This window comes from Orbicella franksi, chromosome 6 (assembly GCF_964199315.1).
Source record: "Orbicella franksi chromosome 6, jaOrbFran1.1, whole genome shotgun sequence".
NCBI classification, from domain to species: domain Eukaryota; kingdom Metazoa; phylum Cnidaria; class Anthozoa; order Scleractinia; family Merulinidae; genus Orbicella; species Orbicella franksi.
This window is the reverse complement of record NC_138150.1, coordinates 16,915,434-16,938,780: the sequence shown is the minus strand read 5'-3', so window position 1 is coordinate 16,938,780 and position 23,347 is coordinate 16,915,434. Positions and strand designations below refer to the sequence as shown.

At 38.9% G+C, this 23,347-nt stretch overlaps 2 protein-coding genes, 1 long non-coding RNA gene and 1 pseudogene across 3 annotated transcripts; 2 read left to right on the top strand and 2 right to left on the bottom strand.

The window, feature by feature from the left end:
• The first annotated feature begins 15,347 nt into the window (after positions 1–15,347).
• Positions 15,348–17,155, top strand: LOC145490352 (uncharacterized). Its single transcript, XM_081469481.1, has 2 exons — positions 15,348–16,298; positions 16,567–17,155. The coding sequence occupies exons 1-2, from the start codon at positions 15,870–15,872 to the stop codon at positions 16,729–16,731; spliced, it is 594 nt and encodes a 197-aa protein (XP_081325607.1). The 5' UTR covers positions 15,348–15,869; the 3' UTR covers positions 16,732–17,155.
• On the bottom strand, positions 15,682–17,918 carry LOC145490354 (uncharacterized). The gene is made up of 3 exons (XR_014049689.1): positions 17,832–17,918; positions 17,149–17,335; positions 15,682–16,773 (listed from the first exon to the last, which is right to left on the bottom strand). It is a non-coding gene; the product is annotated as an uncharacterized LOC145490354 (long non-coding RNA).
• A 405-nt stretch (positions 17,919–18,323) lies between these two features.
• LOC145490353 (uncharacterized) lies at positions 18,324–21,343 on the top strand (annotated as a pseudogene).
• Positions 21,344–21,791: 448 nt separating this feature from the next.
• Positions 21,792–23,347, bottom strand: LOC145490767 (uncharacterized). The gene is made up of 3 exons (XM_081469867.1): positions 23,217–23,347; positions 23,046–23,096; positions 21,792–22,959 (listed from the first exon to the last, which is right to left on the bottom strand). Exons 1-3 carry the CDS (start codon positions 23,337–23,339, stop codon positions 22,756–22,758), a joined length of 378 nt encoding a protein of 125 aa, XP_081325993.1. The 5' UTR covers positions 23,340–23,347; the 3' UTR covers positions 21,792–22,755.

The following is a 23,347-nucleotide window of genomic DNA, read 5'->3' as shown; positions in this document are numbered from 1 at the left end:
CTCATATACGTCGGTTATAAGTTAAGGCGTTTTGTGAAGCCGGTGTGTTGTGATCCGTGCAGCGATCCTTCAACGAATCTTTGTCTTATAACAAAACTATGGAATTAATCTCCCGAGCGAACAACAAAGAGATATAAAGTTCTTATGAATAATCCCTTGATTTCTTAATGAATGGATCACTGAACACCACCTGCTCCCTGCTGTTGGTGTCTAGAATGCCTGCTTTTAAAAGGTTTCCGAACATATATCGATTACAATGGAATTTCGACGAACTCTTCCGGCGGTAGTTCAATGGAGAGTGTCCCTGCTTTGGAAAGGTTCCCGTAACTGGGAGGCGTCATGGTGAAGCGTCTACCTGCGGTTGTACAGGTCTGAACTTGTGGCTTTATTGACAACGCCATCAAGTAAATTTTCTTTTAAGCTCATTTTAGGGCTATTAACTAGCCAAAGGGGACATTTTACTGATGTAACATCAATTTCTCAGAACTCAGTGAGATTGCGCGAAATTTAGTAGAATCAGAAAAATAAACAACAGAGATCTACTGTTTAATATTCTCGTGTTTGAGTTAGGTTTTGTTGTTAGTGCACGCATGTTGGTCACCGGTCATTAGTTACTTGCAAAAAACTGGCTTGTTGCGTGAAATTTTCTCAAGAACTTAAAATTTCATTTTGCGATTTTTCACGACTTAATATTATATTTCGCGAACTTTTTAAACATGCGTCTCTTGTAATAAAGAAGCAGAGGGAAGCCAGAATATAGGCGCTTCATTCGACCAAGTTTCTGTTAAATTTCCGGAAATTTCCAGTGGACAACCGCGGTACACTCAAATTTTCTAAAATCCCTACCCGGGAATTCCCGTTCCATTTGTCGGGAGTCCTGAACTTTCGCTTGAATGGAAAGTGCCCTGGCAGGACCATGAACACTTGGCAGTTTTTTTGTACGTTGTTTTTAAGTGACCATAGAAAGAAGACTCTTCCTATTAACAAGAGTATGTAGTGTTTTTACACTGCATACGATTTGCATTTTTACAGTGTACCACGCTAAGATGAGGCTTCGAATTCACTCTATAGTCATCCAAAAAAATGTAGAAAAAAGTTTCAAGTGTTCACGGTTCGATTGCCATTATATTACTGTAATATCTCGAAAATGTCGTCAACAGTAAGATTATTGTTTGTCCAAATTAGTTCCAAATCTTAGAGATTATTTTAATGTACTTTCTGGAAACGATACTCTCTGTGTTCTGAAGTTAAAGCATGTTAAACGCTGTGAAGTTGATGGAAGTGTACATGAGTGTCACACTGAGCTGAATAAGTTATGTTATTGGACCTTACTGGAGCCCTGATTAGTTCTGATTATGGACAGAACGTTAGCTACTGAGCTAGGTCTGATAAATGACTGTTTTAAGTGTTATAGCCAATACCTTATCACTTTTTAGATTTTTTATCCTGACTTCTTAAAACTTCTCAATTGTAAATTATTAGCCCTAGAAAAATATAGAAAGCTGGTTGTACAACTGCGACATATTTTCGTTATCTGTGTTTCTGATCTTGTACTGTTCATGAAAAGGTTTCGTGTCGATACAGTGCTTTGTTTCAAAAGGCCTTGAAACTTGCGATCACGTTAGTACGAAACAGTTGTCTTGCGCGCTTAAAATAATGAGGAGTTATTTCGAATCGCAGTTGTATACCCATATTTAAATTACAAAAATACCAGCTAGTTCTCTTCCGTTGTCTTTGACTACCAAATGTTTCTTTACCAAGGGCGCAATATCTTTACACAGCTGATTTTGCAGAGTTACTTATACTCGTTAAATTGGAACGAGATATATAGAGAACATAGTGTTTTGTTACTAACACACTTTTAGAATAAATAACACCACAAAGCAAGCCGAACGATTTCAGACAAAGGTAATAGCCTTTAGAAAATACGCGTGTTGATTGGTATAAATCGTGTTTCTATTTAACAGTTACATTATGAGCTCGAGATTGATATGAGGTGACAGACGATGAGGCCGAAGGCCGAATCAGCTTTCACTCCTCATAGAAGTCTCCATCGAGCTCATAATCTAATTGTTTTAGCAGATCTCTTGCTTAAATTTTACTCAGCTAACCATTTCCAATTCTTTTCAGTACATTGTATTTAACTTTACGCTTTAGAAAAATCGCGCGGACTGAATTGTCGTTTGGAATTTACAGCTCTACAGCCTTTTCAAGTGCTATTATGATCACAAACTACAGATTTAGGGCCTCTTCAAATGAGCCCAGTAACCGGGCTGGTAACCGGCCGAATTTTGATCAGGGAAATTTCTGCCGCCCGGTCGACCAGGATGAAATTCAAGACAATAACTATGCCTGATTTTGTCGCTAGGTTGCGAGAGCGAAGCTATTTTGTCAAAAAAGTTTCGTCCCGGTCACTCGGGCTGGACTGTTCATATGGGAGAATTTTCATCCCGGTTACCGAGATCTCGGTCCAAAAACCGAGATCTTAACCGGGCTAGCCCGGCAGTTTCCGTCCTTCTCCTTCCGTTTGCCCAATTTTCTTGTATTTTTTGCTGGACGGCTTTAGATCGCCCTTGGTTGTTGTTTAGACAAGAAACAACAAACACAGCACTAGCTGTATGTTCGATGCTATTGACATTTCTGCAAGAAGTTACGCATGACATATCAGTCTGGCTCTAAAATTACTTCATCGCCGTCAAATAAATCATGATAGGACAGATAATCTGACTTTTTACTGAAGTCCACTTTGAATTCATTTATCTAATTTAAGAATTTTCAAAAGAATATTTCCAGCCTAAAGTCGTAGAAAAATAAGACTATTCAGCCTGAGCGGGAAAAACAATATTCTTATAGAAAAAGGAAAGTAGTGTACCATATTTGGTTTTTTCCCCTGATTTAAGGGAAAGCCGGGATGGCGGCGTCCGGAGCATGCGCATGTAAGTTATCATGGACTGACTCCTGGCTCTCTCTTTGGCCGCCAGGGTTCATCCTCTAGAAAGAGTGCGCGGAGATTGGAGAGAGTTCAGGGACTGGACTATATGATGACGGGTCCGACTACACAGATGTAACGTTTCGTACTCGCGGTATGACTCTCATACGACAGAGAGAGAGAAGAGAGTTCGAGTCCCAAAGTGAACAAGGATTATTTTTCATTTCTTCGTTTGTTTTTCTTGTTGTTATTTTTTGGCGTGTACTGATCCCGGGGTACTGATATTACATACCAATTATGATTTCAATTCGGTCAATGGGTTGAAACCACTGACCGAAACGGCCATTAGTTGTACATGTATACACCGGATTTCAGACGTTTCGTGACTTGGTTACAACTTGTCAGGCTCTTTCGTCAACCTCAAGATCATATTCCAAAATACACGCCGCATCAAATCTTCCTTTCCATGAAAGATCGCTTGAACCGCTTTCAGAGGTCCAAAGTCATCTATAAAGCTGATTGCTGGGACTGTGATGAATTTTACGTTGGCAAAAACAAAAGGAAAACTCCAGGACAGAAAAACAGAACATTTCAAGGCCCTCGCTAAAAGTGACCACTCATCAGCCATTGCTGATCATGTAAAAACTACTGGTCACAACATAAAATGGGATTATTTTGACATTTCAGAACGTCCGGAAAAACTGACTTTCTTTGCAAAACTTAAAGACACTCTATTCATTCAAGAGCTAAAGCCTTCTCTTAATGTCAATGTCAGTAGAGAAGTTGTAGCTGTTACTCTTCAGGTTAACGTACTGCTGCAGATCATTTTTCTCAGTCGAGGTTCCAGATTTCTAATATTTACGATATATAGTTTTCATGCCTGACTTTGAAAATGTATGTAAACTAGCATACGAAACGTCAATTTCTGTATTAAAATGGGTTGGAATACAATGTTAATCACCGCTGTTTGCGTTACAGTATTCTTAATCAAGTTACGATGGCCTAAGAACAAGAGTTTATACAATAATAGACATAATCGTACCTATAACAGAACTCTCGATCGTGATTGGTACTCCGCGCGCCTATTTGTCACGTAATCGGCGCGCGATCACGTGGGTGTCCAATTACAGGTATCCAATTTGAACTTGTTGTAATTGGATACCTGTAATTGGATACCCACGTGATTCGCACGTCAATTACACGCGCTTTAATGGCTTCCTTCGCAATGTTTCCTACAGTTTTCAGAACTTATGAAAAGCGCTACAGACGTTTTCGCTCAAAAGAAGTTCTTAACCTTAAAAGACATTTTAAATTTCGAAATTTGTTATAGGTACGATTAATTAGTAATTGGACCTCGTGTCGTACAATTCAGGGAGTAATTGTGCTCGTAATTTCAAATCAGCCTCGCGCTTCGCGCTCGTCCGATTTTGAAATTACTCGCGCGATTACTCCCTGAATTGTACTCCACTCGGTCCAATAACTATTACTAATTTAATATAGACATAATAATAATAATAATAATGATGATGATGATGATGATGATAATGATAATGATAATTATAATAATAAACAACGATAATAAATTTTATTCTTCATTAAAACTTTACGTGATAATTATTTACAGCACAAAACTATTTACAATAACACTTCTAATAAAGTCAAGGCAAAATGTAGTTAACAGACATGAATGAAATTGAGAAGAGCTGGAAATTGGAATGACTTGTTTAAAATGTCACAGAAGGTAAGAAAAGTATTTGTGGTTTGTGTCATCGATTATACGCGAGAAGTAATCAAAAACAAAAGAAAATAACTCTCACATTTACAGTACACATTCTACTAATTATGGAATGTTACTCGTCTTCGCTTTAATACTGCTAATAGCAAAGATAGAAAACTGATAGAGAATACATTAAAAACAATAATAATAGTAATAATAATAGTAATAATAATAATAATAATAGCGATAACGATATCGATGATAATGTAATGATAATGATAATGATAATGGTAATGCTTATGCTAATGCTAATGCTAATGCTAATGTTAATGATAATGATGATGATAATAAAATTATTCACACAGGGCTAAATCCACTAATTGACCATGGCGCTTTACATTAAGGATTATTAAAGAGCTAAAAGAAAGGAAATAAAGGGAAAAAAATAATAAAGATAAACTTAATTAAAACACCTCCTTGGTCAGCTTACCCATTTGACCGGGTTCCTGCCGTACACGACCACCCAAAGAGAAATCAAAGAATATCGCAAAATTGATGAGCCGTTTTACTTTTCGAGTGATTAAAGCCTTCAGTAGATTGAAATTTTTAAGATTCGAAACGGACAGGAGAATTGCGAAGAATTCGAACGCTACGTTTCGTTGCGGTACTGTAAATAAACATGATATGGAACGGCGAAATTATGGAAACAAGTACGTTGATAAAAAAAAAAAAAAAAAAAAAAAAAAAAAAGAGAAAAAAACATTGCGCTCACTCGTGCTAGAAATGGATCCCACGACCTACAAATTACAAAGCACTAACCCTATCTAAGTCACCACGTAGTTCTAATTATAAACTTGTGTAATAAAATAGGTGGAAAAAGCGTTTATGAAATGATGCCTCACGGACTGACTCTGCCCGAGCATGAATAGTGTTATTATTGATCCACCACAGCGCGCCTGGGTTATGCAGTCTCTGATATCGGCTTAGAAAAGGAAAAACAGAAGGAGGTCGTTAGAAATCTTTGAAACGCGGTGTTTTTCCCGGGGGGGGGGGGGGGACTCCTATATAAAAAGGACGGTTTGCTCGTCAGAAATTCTGAAAAGAGCCCTAAGAAGTACCAAGATCCTGTTTTGTGGAGCGTGGTTTGAAATGTTTTTCTCCCCTAAGAGTTACCAATTCTTACGAAACACATTATCTCCTGTCACATGTTTTCGGCTCAATACCCTAAAAGGTACCGCGAAAGCTCCTGCTTGGACTTTTGATGCAAAACGCCCTAAGAGGAACAAAACTGCTTTTTTTAACCCCTAAAAGTTACGACGAGCTCCCCAGTCCTATTGATATGGGAGTCCCCTCCCCCCGGGTGCTTTCCTTGTGGTATAGAAATGTTCTTAGACAAGGGTGTCGTACGAGGAAGTAACTCCGACAATGCTTTCCGTGCTGGCAGAGTGCTTCACTTCTAAGCCTGATCTCTGAAAAGATATGAAAGAAAGTTCACGTGAAAAAAAGCAAATTCAATCGAAGCACACATCTAAAATTGCACTCAAAACCTACCGATTTTTCCACACACTAATCGAAGACGAGTTAGTCATGAAAGATATACAACCTTTATATTGATGGAGCGTTTGATATCTCCTTGTCAAACCGAGGCAATCTGAACGGGGAAATTGCGCAAAGTCGAAGACGAAGGAGCCACAGTCTCACATCTCCTTATGTATTCTGTTACCATTACATTTTGGGCCATTTAACAATGCCTTCACTTTTCTAACTTCGCTTTACTCCTCTGTAGCTCGATAAATCTGATAAATGGTGGCTTTACACAGAACGCAGAAAAGAATCCCATTCTTTTCTGCGCCCTGCGCGTATCGAATGGTCTTTGCGAGCATTTACAAGCATGTGAGCAGTGCCTTTATTTTTACGAGCACGAGGAGTGATCAAATTTGCCATGCGAGCAGCGAGCACTTAAGACTTGCCTCAAGTCCACCTTTTCTTAATCCTTGACTTACTTATCTCCCTCGAGCGAAGCAAGAGTGTAATCTTCGCGCGACGAAAACCTTCGCCTAGTCTCGCGAAGCGAGGGGCAGATTGAGCGACGAATGCGCGAGCGCGAGCGACGAAGTCGCGAGAGGTCGGCGAAACTAACAATGGAAATATTATTGGAAAGGACTTTTAGAAAGTCTACGAGCACTAGAAAATACCTGATGACGAGCAGCGAGCACTTCGTAAATTTAACGCACGCAACCGGACAAATATAGCACACGAAACCGATATGATAATAATTGTACTGCCAAAACCTATTTTCACTTTTTCAGTTCCAGTCATATCGTTTCAATTTCTAAGCTCAATTTAAATCCTAGACAGTTATTTTTCTTTAGTTGCGATTAATTTGACAGCAAAACTATAAATAATTCTGTAATTAATATTAATATTAAATCCCAGACAGTTATTTTTCTTTAGTTGCGATTAATTTGCAAGCAAAACTATAAATAATTCTGTAATTAATATTTTAGCGACAGTGGACACACTGTAACAACTAACATTATTGCAAAAGTTGCAGTCGCAGAAAGCCGTTATTTGAAACCCTTACAATCCAAAGCAAAACTAAAACGAAATGTGAATTAATACGTACCGTGTTTCCTGAGTCAAAATTTGCTTGTTTTGCTGGTATTTTACGCTCAGCTAGGGCTACCTGCCTTATAAACACGTCCATGAAAAAGAGAGAGAGAGAGAGAGAGAGAGAGAGAGAGAGAGAGAGAGAGAGAGAGAGAGAGAGAGAGAGAGAGAGAGAGAGAGAGAGAGAGAGAGAGATATGTCGGATCGTTTCCCAAATGTCCTCGTTCCTTTTGCTACTTTTCGTTAAATCTGTTTAAGTCTTAGATATTATATCATTTCATTGTCGCTCCATGGCGTAAAAGCATTTAGAAGTTGAATTGCAATTTCCCAGTCAATATAAAATTGAAAAACAGCAACGTTGTTGGATTTTGAAACAGAGTTGAAAAATTAAAGGTAAACGGTCCAAACTGTTCTCTCACAATAAGACACTTGACTGAGACATGGAAGGGAATGACTAAGTTAAATTTATCAATGTTTCAAAATCCGTGAAATCCGTCTTTTCCGCCGTGTTTAGTAAAAAGTTTCACTTAACTGCCTACCAGCACTGGAAGTTTCCACCGAGGGTTTTTCCTAATAAGGGCGGAAAGGACGGATTTCGCGGATTTCGCGGATTTTTTTAATTGGTTTTATTTAATTCTTCTCTTTAAGACTGTCAGTAAAATATTATTAATAATATATTATAATATTGTTTATATTATACTTACAGTTTTAAAGAGAAGATTTAAATTAAATTAAAAAATCCGCAAATTCCGTAAAATCCGTCCTTTCCGCCATTAATAGGAAAAACCTTCGGTGGAAACTTCCAGTACTGGGAGGCAGTTGGATGAAACTTTCTTGTAATCACGGCGGAAAGGACGGATTTCACGGATTTTGCGAAAATGTTCAGACTTGTTTTAATATCTCTTTGTAAAACTAAAGCATAACGTTTTGCGCTTTTATCCTTTGGCCTTTGAAATACAAGATTTTACTTATCTCTGGTTTCTATATTCTGTTTCAACTGTTTTTATTGAGCCACATCCCACATTTGCGGTGACATAGAAGATGTTACATCTTTCTTCAAAAGCCAGTGACACTTATACGTCGCTTTCCTACCTTCCCCAACATCAAGATGAGAACTGTCTCAGTTTATTTATTCTTGTTCGTGTTTTTAACATGAGTCGTGATAATTGTGTGATACACGCAGTCAACAAGCAGTCAAAAAATCCCAGAACGTTCTAACTCGATACTTTACTAGTCAAAAGTAAAAGCGGTTTTTTTTCCTCGTAAGATAGGCCGTAGGGTGGTCTTTTTCAGTAGTTTGATAATTTTCCACATCAAGTAAATAGAATTAGGCACTCAGAACGCTACATGTACCTACGATAACTCGTTACAAGAATAGACTTTTGTGTCCAAGAAATTAGAGTTTATTACAGTTTGATCATTTATAAAACGCGTTCCGTAGATGTGTTAACAGGCTAGCTGTTTGTCGAATTGCGATAATTAAATGGTCCAGTTTCCTCTGCATTTTAGTTGGTGTGCATTTGTTGTTTTTTGCTAGTTGAATTGCTAACCGAGTGGCATTTTCATTCCAGCCCTTTTCTTTAGAGAGTCCGCTGTTCTTCCATCTTGAAATCGGAAATCGTCATCTCTCAAAATAGTAGTCCATTGTCCAAACCCGTGCTTAGTTATCCCTTCCTTTAGAAAATCGTCCTCTTCTTTTGTGAATTTCAAAACATGACGAATGTTCCTCTGAGAGCGCAAGATTCTTTTAGGCAGGGCGTCCTTATTGGGGGAGGAGTTGATATTTTGCACTCTTCCAACTGAAGGCCCGGCGTCGGAAGTTGAATCTCCGAGTCTTGCGTGGACGTCCTCGTCCACCTCTGAACCCTTGGCACCTTGAAGTTTTTGTAGGCACTCGTGACCCTTCAAAGCAACTTCACGGGATCGTTGCTTTTGATAGTGAACTTTGGCAACAGCAGAGCTGTGTTTTTGATCTTCCGACAAAATCCTCTGCTCCTCGCTAGTGAGCTCATTGAGGCTCTGCGTTTCAACAATTTGGCGATAACACGTGGGATGGATGTACCTTCCAATTGCATCAAACACCAGTTTGCTCATGATCTCCCCCAATTTACCATGTTGGCCTCCATTTCTGTTGACGAGAACGAAATCGCACTGGGGTTTAAGCAAAGGTCTGACGTTCGAGATGTAGCCATTGAGAACTTGCATGTTTGCATCGGTCAGAATCAAAGAATCAAATCCATACTTTCCAGCAGTCTTGAACGTTTTCTGATCAATTAATCCACCCTTTTCCTTAGCTGTAGCAGTCATGTCCACCGTCAAATATTGATAAGTCATGGGACGCGACCCCTTCACTTTGATGAACAGATACATGGCAACGAATTTCGTGGCAAATGTCAAGTCTGAAGGGTTAACTTGAGCTGGACTCGATTTGCAAATCTTCACGGTATTCTCGTAACGCGGCAGATGAAATTTCACCGCCTCCAACAACTCCTCCATTGTTGCCCAATGACCTCTCGCTTCTAGTGTTTCGATGCCTAAATCTTGTGTCCACTGCAATCTCATCATCTTAGCAACCGTCTTTCGCGCTCTTTTGAGGTACAGCTCTGTTGCAGAGATCTTTCGAAAGACTGCCTCTGATGCGCCATGAAGCTTTCTGAAGTCGATCATTTCAGAAATGGCATCTATGTAGCCTAAACGTCCACCATGTCCAAGCTTGCATTCGTCTTGTAAGCAGTCGATAAACTTGAACAACAAATTTGGAGAACACAAACTAAAGTTCACCACGTCAAAAGTCAACTCTTCCTCGTCTTCACAACAAAATCTAAGAAACTTGAAGCATCTTGTCACTATTTGTTGAGCTGCGCGATCTTTCTTGCAACCGCCACCACTTCCAGTCAACCATCTCGTGAATACTTCGCCAATGTCACACGACAATGAAAATGAGGGAAGTAACTTTCCGGCATGTTTTGTAGTCTCACTTGTTTGATCTTGAATTGTGTTCACCATTGGAACATTTCTTGCTACCTTTAGCGAATCTGTGATTTCTTTCGAATTGGGCTTTTCATCGAAATAAAAGAACCAACTGTGCTTGGTATTAACATGTTTTCAGCACCCTCTTTGACTTTGAAATCCACCATGGTCACACTCTTGTATTGGGCAGTGATACAAGCTGTCGGTTTCATCCTTTTCCAAGTGAAGCCGTTTTGGTTTGGGTGATGCTCCATCGATATCCGACCAATTGACCTTGCACTTCTTGCTCATTTTGCCTTTTGAAGAGCATTTGGCCAACACGATCTCCTTTAAATCTGACCCATGGCCAAGGAGCCGATGACAAGCAAAGGAATTGCATATATGTTTGTATTTGCCAAGTCATGCCCTTACTTGCCCGCCCTCATTACTATTGTGCAAAATTCATGACAGTGACATGCAACCAAACTTGCCCAAGCAGGTCTGAGCGCGCCCTATTGTTTGCCTTACAAAGTACACCTCCATTTGGGAACAAAATAGGAATGCGCAGAGAAATGGTCCGAAATCTGGTCCCAAATGACCAATTTGAGAACAATATGTTCCGTTCACAGAGAGGAACTCGGAAGAAAAGGTCCTAAATTATCAATTTGGGAACAGTATGTTCCATTTACAGATAAGAACTCGGAACAAAACAGTCCTATATTTCGTAATAATTGGCCAATTTGGGAACAAACTGTTCCATTCACAGACGGGAATTCGGAACAAAAATATCAATTTGGGAACGGTATGTTCCATTGGCAGATGAGAATTCGGAACAAAACAGTCCTAATTTACCAATTTGGGAACAATGTGTTCCATCAACAGATAGAAACTCGGAACAAAACAGTCCTAAATGACCAATTTGGGAACAATGTGTTCCATTTACAGATAGCAACTCGGAACAAAACAGTCCTAAATGACCAACTTGAGAACAATGTGTTTCATCGACAGATAGAAACTCGGAACAAAACAGTCCTAAATGACTAATTTGGGAACAATTTGTTCCATCAACAGATAGAAACTCAGAACAAAACAGTCCTAAATGACCAATTTGGGAACAATGTGTTCCATCAACAGATAGAAACTCGGAACAAAACAGTCATAAATGACCAACTTGAGAACAATGTGTTCCATCAACAGATAGAAACTCGGAACAAAACAGTCCTAAATGACTAATTTGGGAACAATTTGTTCCATCAACAGATAGAAACTCGGAACAAAACAGTCCTAAATGACCAACTTGAGAACAATGTGTTCCATCAACAGATAGAAACTCGGAACAAAACAGTCCTAAATGACTAATTTGGGAACAATTTGTTCCATCAACAGATAGAAACTCGGAACAAAACAGTCCTAAATGACCAATTTGGGAACAATGTGTTCCATTTACAGATAGCAACTCGGAACAAAACAGTCCTAAATGACCAACTTGAGAACAATGTGTTCCATCAACAGATAGAAACTCGGAACAAAACAGTCCTAAATGACTAATTTGGGAACAATTTGTTCCATCAACAGATAGAAACTCGGAACAAAACAGTCCTAAATGACTAATTTGGGAACAATGTGTTCCATTTACAGATAGCAACTCGGAACAAAACAGTCCTAAATGACCAACTTGAGAACAATGTGTTCCATCAACAGATAGAAACTCGGAACAAAACAGTCCTAAATGACTAATTTGGGAACAATTTGTTCCATCAACAGATAGCAACTCGGAACAAAACAGTCCTAAATGACCAATTTGGGAACAATGTGTTCCATCAACAGATAGAAACTCGGAACAAAACAGTCCTAAATGACCAACTTGAGAACAATGTGTTCCATCAACAGATAGAAACTCGGAACAAAACAGTCCTAAATGACTAATTTGGGAACAATTTGTTCCATCAACAGATAGAAACTCGGAACAAAACAGTCCTAAATGACCAATTTGGGAACAATGTGTTCCATCAACAGATAGCAACTCGGAACAAAACAGTCCTAAATGACCAACTTGAGAACAATGTGTTCCATCAACAGATAGAAACTCGGAACAAAACAGTCCTAAATGACTAATTTGGGAACAATTTGTTCCATCAACAGATAGAAACTCGGAACAAAACAGTCCTAAATGACTAATTTGGGAACAATGTGTTCCATCAACAGATAGCAACTCGGAACAAAACAGTCCTAAATGACCAACTTGAGAACAATGTGTTCCATCAACAGATAGAAACTCGGAACAAAACAGTCCTAAATGACTAATTTGGGAACAATTTGTTCCATCAACAGATAGAAACTCGGAACAAAACAGTCCTAAATGACCAATTTGGGAACAATGGGTTCCATCAGCAGATAGCAATTCGGAACAAAACAGTCCTAAATGACCAATTTGGGAATAATCTGTTCCATTTACAGAGGGGACCTCGGAACAAAACAGTCCTAGTTTATCAATTTCGGAACAATGTGTTCCATGCACAGAAAGGAGCTCGGAACAAAACAGTCCTAATTTATCAGTTTGAGAACAATATGTTCCATTTACAGTTGGGAACTCGGAACGAAATGTTCCTCTTTTACACTAGAGTGAACGTTTTGTTCCTACCATGTAAAAAATCTGGTCCTCTTATAGTCAGTAGGAACACAAAAACGAGGAACGGTCGATACTTGAGGAACGTTCCTTTTGGAATATAGGAACAGCCAACAAAACTTAAAATCAGCGAAAAAACGAGGCAAAGACTAAAGAAAAACTCAAAAAAAGCGTAAATCAAGCGCTTAGGTGAAAAGGAAACAATCTTTAAAAACTGGTGAAGTTTGTTTCGCTCAAAGGCAACGAAACACGCCATGATAAATTTTTGGGAAATGTAAAGGAGTGCTACTGGTAACCCTCTTGCTAAGATAATCCTAGCATTAGGGAGCTAGGAGGTAGGATATCAGTACGGGTCCGCAAATGATCCCAGGACCACAAATGATCCCGGACCGCAAATGATCCCCAAATTGAACCGCAAATGATCCCGGACCGGAAATGATCCCCATATTGGACCGCAAATGATCCCGATCAAAAAATAAGGAATGGCATGGATTTATATCAGAGGAAGGTGAGAACATGTACAAAAATTATGAACTAAAAAACAAGTTTTATCATTTTACAAAAAAATATTCCACGGTTGCTGTTTTGTTCTTCGAGCAGTACAGATCGTTTTCACTGTCACGCAATAAAAAAAAGTAATAAATCGAAAACCAGCCAATGAAAAAAGCTAAGAAATTGTGATGTACGCTATAGAAGATAACTAAATAAGACTCTTCTCCAAGTTTTAGGCCTGTGCGTTTCCCCAAACTTCAGAAATTCGTCGTAAATGTTTCCCAGAAATTTACAGAGCCCAGTAAGAAAGCGCCATGTTGGTATACATCCGTGGGACACCAATATGGCGGCGGGAATATAGTGTAAACATCTGGTACTTACTTTGGCTTTCTAGGCGACTGATTATCGGTACTAAACAAACAAGCATTTACATAAGCACTTTTCCTAGTGCTTTAACTTCTAAAAAGGCTCAAAATCATGAGATAAGTATATATTTTTCAACAAACTCGATCGTAGCCTTGTGTCACGCAACCTCCATAACCCTGAAATTCAAAATGCTCTGGTTTCCAAACGAAGTACGCTAATTGTAAACAGATATAAATATACCGCCTCTCATGCCTGATGAGGATAAAAGCACGTCACGTGAAGTCGATCTATTGAATTAGAAGTCTTAGAAAAACACATACTTGTAAACATTCTCGAAATCCCGGTGGCGATAGTATCAAACACCTATCGAACAGCTAACTTATCAAAGCGAAGAGCAAGCCTTGGCCTTGCTTGGTCATGAGGCTGAACTTCATAACTATAGCTTGGAATTTTGGCTTCTTAGAATACTCAAGTAGTCATTTCTGAGGAATTAAAGCCAAAATACGAGCAAGGAAAAATTACAAAATAAATTTGTTCAAATTTCCAGGGCTACACACTAGGTGTTTTACAGAGTGATGAAGCGTTGTAGGCTTGTGGGTCTACTCAGGTGACAGCGCCTTCCTTAATAGTTGCTTCGTGGTTAAATTTTAGTTGAAAACTTTAGACGAGTGGCGTTAATGGCTGATAAAATGTGATTTAACTATAACACCGAAATATCAATGTTTAACAAAGCAGGATATGTAGCATATGTTACACTGATCATAATTTTACTGAGAATTGCAAAGAAATGCAAGCCAAGTCGTGTTTTGATGATTGAGTGGTATATTCATAACATCGTAGTTAGCAACAAAACTTAGTCGAAAGTATGAAAAAAAAGTAAGTTGTTAGCCATTATAATTATAAGATGGCTTTAATAAAAACATCGGTATTCACGTACGCCAATTCCCTATCCACACCATCCCACCATCCATGCCATTCTCTATTTTTTAGTCGGGATCATTTGCAGTGCCTATCGGGGATTATTTCCGGTCTGGGATCATTTGCGGTCCAATTTGGGGATCATTTGCGGTCCGGGATCATTTGCGGTCCTGGGATCATTTGTGGACCCGTACATATCCCTAGCATGCACTAGGGCTACCCTATCTCCTGACGTTGTGAACACACCACGAGAAGAAGTTAAAAGCTCCCAGACTTTGAAGAGTTGTGACATAAAAAAATATGTTTCTTTTTGGTTATATAACTCTTAGGAAATGTACACAACGTGGCATTTAGTCTGACAAGCATTTCTAGCTCTTGATGATCGGCAAACCGTGTTTCCCACTGATTGACTGAAAAAGATTTAACGCAATGAAGCTTCATTTGGAGGCTTCCATGATCTAACCAATTGCAGCCACGCAGCTCTGGTAGGCTCTGACAGGCTCTGAAGGTCAAACAGTAATAATAGTAATTTTCTTCATGTCATCATGACTATAGATTACTTTCTCCCTTTTGCGGGTGCCTTTCACGAATAATTCTTCCGCCTGTCAGTTTCAATAAAACAAGGAAACATGTTTTAACATTCATATAGTGCGTGCATGTTTCCCCAACTTTTCTTAGTGTTTTCTTAGTTCAACTTTTCTTAGTTCAAATTCTCTGCCACTACACGGCAGAGAATTTGAACAAAAATTCGAGCATGCGAGCAGTTGCGAAAATTTTGCAAGCACGAGCAAGCGAGCACACATCTAACTTTTGCGAGCAATTCAAGCAAAGACCAAATTTTGCGAGCACTTTTAAATGTAATGACGGGCTCTTAAATAGGACCATTCCTTGCTTTACGTGAAACGGGTCGTGCGCGCTTCTTAGTGGCTGCAAGAGGAATGGACACTAGTTTATATGTTTATGCTGTACGAACAGGGCTGAATAACGTCTGCGCATGTGCGAGATCTCATGGCTCGCGCTGCCGCGAACGGCCTGGGCACCATAACAAACCTCGAAAAAATGGCGGAGTTTTCAAAAAGTTTCGTATAGCGCCCGGTTTATGGTGAAAAAGTAGAGCCAAACTAAAAACGGTAGAAAGAAATCTTTACACTAGTTCCCTCGACCATTGGCCGGCACATACCTTTTTGTACACAGGGGTTTAAAGTTTGTACAATTGGTGAAAACAGCGCGTGAACACGATAGATTTATCGAGGACTTCCGAGATGACATCTTTCGCCGTGTTTTGGATTCTATTTACGTCCATTCTATTGTTCTTTGGGGAACATGCAAAACCAAATGAGCGGACTTGCTGGTTTGTTAAGCGAACACGAGCTGGAGAAACATGCCAAGGTCGATTGAGGCGGTTTGACGAGGCCATTGCTCGGTTCGTGGACGGGAATTTAAATTGCTGGGCCTGTACTCGGCATTGGATGAGAGCCACTCGGGAAGCGAATGAATATTGCTCGTCTCCACTCTTGGAGCACTCCACTGAGCTGTCGAAAAGAAAAGTCCCCAGGCGGTTTTACCGTCTCTTTGATCGGGTAGGAGCTAATGTCCCTACTTACCGGCCCGGAACCCGATGGTGTAATAAGTGTTCCATGATTGCTGATAGTGTTTTCTCCAGTGAACCAGACTATGTTCCACCAGTACAAGTAAGTGAAGTGCTTGTTTTCGTCTAATGCAACATTGAGATAATTATACAATATATAACTAATATTTGACGCCCCTGAAACTGAAACACCAGTCCCACAAAGTCCACACACACACACAAAATAGGCTGGAGGCATATTTTGTTCGTTTGTTTATTTGCCAATTCTACCCACCAAAAAAAACCTGCATATTTGCTACTTTCTTATCACAAAAAATCGTTCCAGAACTATACTAAAATATTTTATCATGTATCTCCTTTTTACATTTCAGAGAAACAGTAAACCGTCAACCTCCTCTCCAACCAGTGTTCAGTCGCCTGATGGCAGACAGGTACATGTACATATAATAAATAAATATGATAATAATCAATTTCTAATTATAAAAATTGTCAGTAATAACAACATGGAGATAATGTTTTGGTATGAATCTTCTTAGGAGAATGCTTCACAAAGCATGGTCAGTCAACTTGGGAAAACACTGGAAAATAAGGAAATAACATCTTCAGGTATACATGTAGAAGTTTCAGCAAATTTACTATTCCTGTAGGATAAAGTACACGTATACTGTTTGTATAATGTATTTACTAATTAAAACTAAATAACTCTGAGGAGGCACTGCAACAAGAGGAAACATGCAGGTACGACAGATGAGTAAATTTGTATATTCTAAAATGATATGATTTTTCTGATTAAACATTCCCTCCACACCATCCCCCACTGCATTAATTAATGTTTAAAAAATAGTTATAAATAATTAGAAATGGTTCTTCCATTCGAATCAGTGTTTACGCACATGCAGATGCAGTAGAAAAGCTTTTAATAAACATTGTACATTATATTTTGTAGCCCTTACCTTTGACCAGTTGGTCACTCAGTGCCAGACCGCTATGTTTAAATACTATGAAAGCAGACCAGAAGTACCACTCTGTGACCCAGCTCTGATGAGGGAGTTTTGTGAGAAGAATGCTCCTGGGCTTTTCGATCTTCTACTGAAGTCAATCACAAGAGATGACAACAGAGTATTGCCTGATAGGGAGTTCCTGCAAAGGCAAAGAACAGTTTCACTGTTACACATTCTATCATACGTCAGGTTTGTACTTTACAATTTAATTAATTTGGTTTGTTCCTGGACAAGGAAGAGTGCAGAGTTGTTAATACAGTATGTCAAGTAGGAATTTCTAAAGCCACATGATATACTGTGTAGTAGCATGATTTGATTGTTTTAAAAATTACAGGTCACAGAAGACATGCCAGCTGCAAAAGGACAGTGGTCTATACTCATCAATTGGGGGATTATCATTACAGGGATTGTCTCCTGGACCAGTGCTAGGCTTCTCAGTTAATCCCAGAACAGTCCAGAACATGAAGACAGACATGGCCAAGACCCACAATGATCATGTTACTAAACAACTACAACAATTTAATGCTGTATGTACATACATTGTACCCAAGACACAACATTTATATCAATACATGCACAGATACACATACATTGGTTCAAGAATGATGAACATGTGACAAACTATAATTACACACATTTTCATTTTTCAGCTTGACTGCTTCATGATAAACCTCCTGGATGATTATCACAATATCCACAGCAAACATGTTCCAACTGACCTGCAAAAAACCAAGATTGCACACATGGCCTCCTCCATGCTAGACATACATCCACACATCCCAGCGATAAAGAGAACCATTGTCAGCCCACATCGACAAGTCAAAGTAAACATCAGGGGGGAAAACAAGATGTGCCTTGGAGGAGCAGACAGTTCTGCTGTGTTACTACACATCAACAGGGGTCTCAATGACACGAGAAATCACTTCATCGATCAGCTTCCGGCACAAATGAAAAATCTAAATCCAGGGAATTTCCATAATTTGGTGCAAAATTTTAGGTAATAGGCTTTCTTCATTATTATTGTATGCCTTGCCATTAGAATAACATTGACTGGAAAATCTAGAGCACAAAATATGTAAGGAATCCATGAAAATCTCTGAAGTAATACAGGCAATTATTTAAACAACCACATGTATTTTACATGTTTTCTAGGGTTTACCATCAGCCATGTGATGAAGACATTGAAAGCTTACAATCCTGCCAGCTTTTAGAGGAGTGCGAGCAAGATTTGAAAAGTCTAAAGAATTACAAAGAGTCTTTAGAACACGTGTTTTCAAAATATCCTGATGTTAACAATTATCTAGAGAGAAATCTTCTTCCCTTCCCTGCAGACTGGCCTGGTTGGTACTATTCAAAAAAACTAATAGCTAACAACTCCACTGGAAAGTACACCTCACTAATACCAGAACAAGGCCAATTTCATGTTGCCTTAAATGCTGTTGAGGTTACTGTGATTATCTTCAAGCATTTTTTTGACAAACTGTTCTCATGTTTATTTGGTGGTTTGTTACCAAAGAAGCCACGTCCATACCAATCGTCACTATGTGTTACAGCAGCTTTACTTGGCTGGCTTATGGTACGGGAACAAGTGCTAAAGAAGTTTAATTTGTGCAAGAGTCACAAGTTCGTTTGCACTCTTTACCTACTGGAAGATGTTATTCCGCTGGTTTACTTCCAATACCAAATTTTCAGAACAGGAAATTTAGAGTTATATATGTCTGTGATGGCACAGATGGCCATTCTTTTTAACATTTGGTGCAGAAGGCATTATGACAAATCAATGCTTTCTTTCCTTAGTGACTCTGATTACCAAAAGACCTTTCGTCCCGACTACTGGAAATGCAAACAGCACTGGCTTTACCTATTTGTTGAAAAAAAGATTGAGATATGGCATTCTATGCTACGTGCTCACACTCAAAGCCACGACAATGCCTCTAACATTGAGAGGCTAGCGAAGACCATAGCATCAACTGGATTTCTGACCAACTTTTGTGGAGCATTTGTACCAGGTTACATGAGGGGACAATCAAATTTTAACTTCTGGCAGATTGCTGGCAAATCAGCAGAATTTATCCTACAATTGTTTTCAGAAATAGCCAAAAATACCAAAAAAGCTCATGTGGTAAGTATTACTAATTTTAAATGAAAAGGGGCTTTCGAGAATGAAAGATGAAAAAATTCTCACAAAAATGTGACAAAATGATGAAAATGCCTTGGTAACTTGATATAAAATTGTTTAAAGCAAGTCTAGAATTTCAGTAAAAGAGATCCAATTACCACTGAACTCTTGCAATAATCAAAACATGGTTTCACAAATACTGTCCTAAAAATTACTCTTGTATATTCCAGATTCCAAGTGATTGTTACAGTAATGGTAAACCTAAAAGTTGGCCAAAGTTCAATTTCCCAACATATGGTATCAAAGCTGAAACCAAGTGTCTTCCTCTGTTGAACAACCTAAGTAAAACTCTGGGAAAAGAGCCAAATCCACAAGTTTGTTGTGACCTACCTGACTGCAACAACAATAAATTATGGTGGTGACTTTGTTCGCCTTGCCTGTTACCACACATTCCATGTGTCCTGTTTATCAAGAGATGGCTGCTGCAGTATATGCAAAGAACCTTTGGAACAAATGATAAGGAATAAAGTCTCTCAGTTTAATGAAGGACTGTTGAAAAATGGAAGAACAGAATCAGATGGTGAATCAAGTGACTCTGAAACTGAAGATGACACAGCAACTGTGGGGCGCAGCGAAACAACAGATGCAAATGCAGAGCAGTACTACACCTCTGAACTCTGGGAGCAGAAAGTAAATAGCAGCCTCTCAGCTATCGGAGAGATTGACCAACCACAACATCCTAATGCTCAAGCCTCACATGCACACACTCAGTCTCAGTCCTCAGTGGTTCAAACTAGCTCTATTGTTCAGCAACTATCTGTAAGTCCTACCAAGTCCAATAGAATTACAAGCTGGCACTTCCCACCTGAATATTCACAATCAACTTTACTTGGCCGACTAGGGAGTAACGCATGCACATTTATTGCCCTTACATACAGTAAATTATACTTCAGCTCGCCTGAACCTCTTGACAGCAGCAGGCCACTAAGCAACACCTGGATTTACAGAGTTCTTGCAGCTATCATGCTTGGCAACCAATTTTACGACAGCACTGCAGGAAACAGTGGTGGGCAGCTGTATGGTGTGCAGGAAGCAGCAACTAAAATGGAGCAGACAAAAGCCCTTGATAGCTTTGATGTCTCTGCAGAGTTGCCAGTCAGTATCATCAGAGAGCAAACTCCAGCAGCAAGCCTGCCGTACCACTTAAACCAAGCCCAGCTGAACAATACCAAGACAGCATGTATCTTCATCATAAATGACAAAACGGTGGCATTCATCCCTACACAGAATGGAATAACTGTGTTTGACAGTCATTACCATGGGACAAGTGGAGCATTTTTGGCAATGGCCCCAAACGATGCAGCGTTTGAACTGCTTTCATGGTTTAAAACGATTAACAGCATCCCACATAATTTAGGAACAGTAACATGTGTTTCATTTAGATAATGAAATATATCGATCCGGATCGATTAAGATAAGCAAACTCTGTACATAAAAGTACTCTACAGTTGTATACTATAGGTACATGTAGCCAACAATATACGTTCCTGGAGAAAGCTTTTTTTGAGCTTTAAGTCTTGCGAGTAAGCTTACGAGGGCATGCAGGTGCTGGCCATACAAGTTTTACGACAGCAATTCCATACCACAGCGTTTGTGTTAAAATAAATTTTACGACTCGCTAAAGAAAGGTGCCATTTTGATTACAAAACAAACTAAGATCGTAATACTCACGTCTGGCGACACTTTTCCAAACTCTCGTGTTGCCGTCAATGTCCCCCAAACATCATTTGTCTCTCAAACGAAGCAAACGACTGTCAATCGAAACGACGCTGAATCGTGGCGGTTGAATCCGAAGCTCTAAATATTTACCGCGTTAACTACAAGTTTTCTTGTATTTCTCGGCATTTCTTTGGGAACAAAAACTTCGAATTGCTCAAATTGTCATTTTCCAAAGCATAAAAAGGAGATATTTACGTTTAGGTGCCAAAATAATGGAAAATTTTCTGCTCCTTTCTTGTCGTCATTCAACTGAACACGAAAGAACCACACATCACGTTCGCGCCGACAGAGCTGAAAAACGATAAATGAAATGTTGAAAAATTAAATTATGTGCATGTCAGTAGTACATGTACATTTATTATGAGGAAAACATGATGTTAGTAATTTTGTTTGTTTGTTTTTATTTTCCATTTTTTAAGTCAGAGATGTTATCAGTATTCATTAATTATGTTTGTTCATTTTAATATTCATTCTATTGTTTGGTACATTTTATATCTATGTCTGCATATCCTTATCCTGCATATCTAAGAATCATGTAAAGAAGCCTAAACCACGCATTTTACTTAAACTGTCTTAACACACCTCAGGAATTTGACAATACTTAAGAAATGTGGAAAATGCTTGCTTTCTTTGCATCATCAAATTCTCGTATTGTTTTATGATGGTATAATAAATGGTTTAGACTTCTGTATTTATTAATTTTATGACTTTTTTTTTTTCAGGATTGTTACCTGGTCTGATTTGTGGCAGTTCTGTGAAATGCTCTTAAACAGATCAAGAAGAAATTCTGCACTTTTCCCTGTAATAAGCCACAAGTTGGATTCACTCTGCTGACCATGGTGGTACTGTGGAACAAAGGACTGGACAAAGGAACTTATTTGTACTGGTTTTACATTTGCATGTCACAAGAAACTTGGAAATATGTGCCACTCATTTTAAAGGGCGTTCTTATTGTAACCTCCCAGGAACCATACCTTTTGAGGAAGGCTATAATTGAAATTAAATTAAATTAATTAGCCAAAATGGCTTTTTTTTCAATGATATTTTTTTGGTAGTGTGCATGAAGCCATTTGTTGATTGGAATTGCTTATTTATTTGCAGACTGACCTCATTTACTCTCTGCAACTGTTGTGATATGTAGTTGGCATGATCTTTAGCAATGTCTGCTTTTAACTGCTGCACGTTCCTAGGCGTGGTGCTGTATCCAAAAATCTGACCAGTAGATAGGCCTTGCAAGGACATGCCACAACTAGCTGTGTATAAGCCACTGTCCTTTTGCAATGCAGATGTTTTTTGTGACCTGTCATGTAGGTAAAAGTAATTTGCTTCTATTGTTACAACCCCTATGAACAATGAATGAAAAACAATTTTCTTACAGGTAGCTCACTTCATTTAAAGTTTGTTACCTAAAATAGGCCATTATGTGGATTAGGGACGCCACTCTCTGCTCTTGCATCTCTCTCCTTCTGTTGGACAAGCTTTTTCTTCCACTTAAACAGTTAAGGATGTCCTCAAAGAGTCCAGGGCTATTTTTGTCTGTAAACTGTTTCACTGCCTCTGGATTGTAAATTTTCTGGTCTGGGGTGGTTATTTGATGTCTGTACAGGGCCTTTTGAAATGCTTCCAACTTCTTTTCAATTGTTGACTCTGTAATAGAAAAATCAACCATGACAAAAATTAAAATATTTTTGTGAGAAGTACAGAGTTTTTGTTATGATGCTAAATTTTAATTCAAGCAGCTTCAAAACAGTAAAAACACCTTTTATCTCTGCGAGGTGTTGTGTTGCCACATGAAGCTGTGTTAGCAAGGTGCAGCACTTTTTTGTCTCCTTTCTGAGCAACAAATCCATTTCCTCCGGTGACTTCTAGGAAGAATACAACAAGAGGTTTGTTATTTCGAACTGATTTTACATAGCTGGCATCAAATATGATACAAAATTATGAGAAGTACCTGTTTTGGCATGGGTGAGGTGTGATGGAATGTCACATCAGTACTTTTTCTCTGAAATCATCAAAAGGAACTTATTTGTACCAGTCTTACATTTGCATGTCACAAGAAACTCGGAAATATGTGCCACTCATTTTAAAGGGCGTTCTTATTGTAACCTCCCAGTAACCATACCTTTCGAGGAGGGCTGTAATCTTGTTCATCTTTAAACAATTGGTCTGCATTTTTCCTACAACTGGAACACCATCGCACACCAGGACAGTAACCACTCGTAGTACGTCCGATGCGGTCAAACATTTCATAAA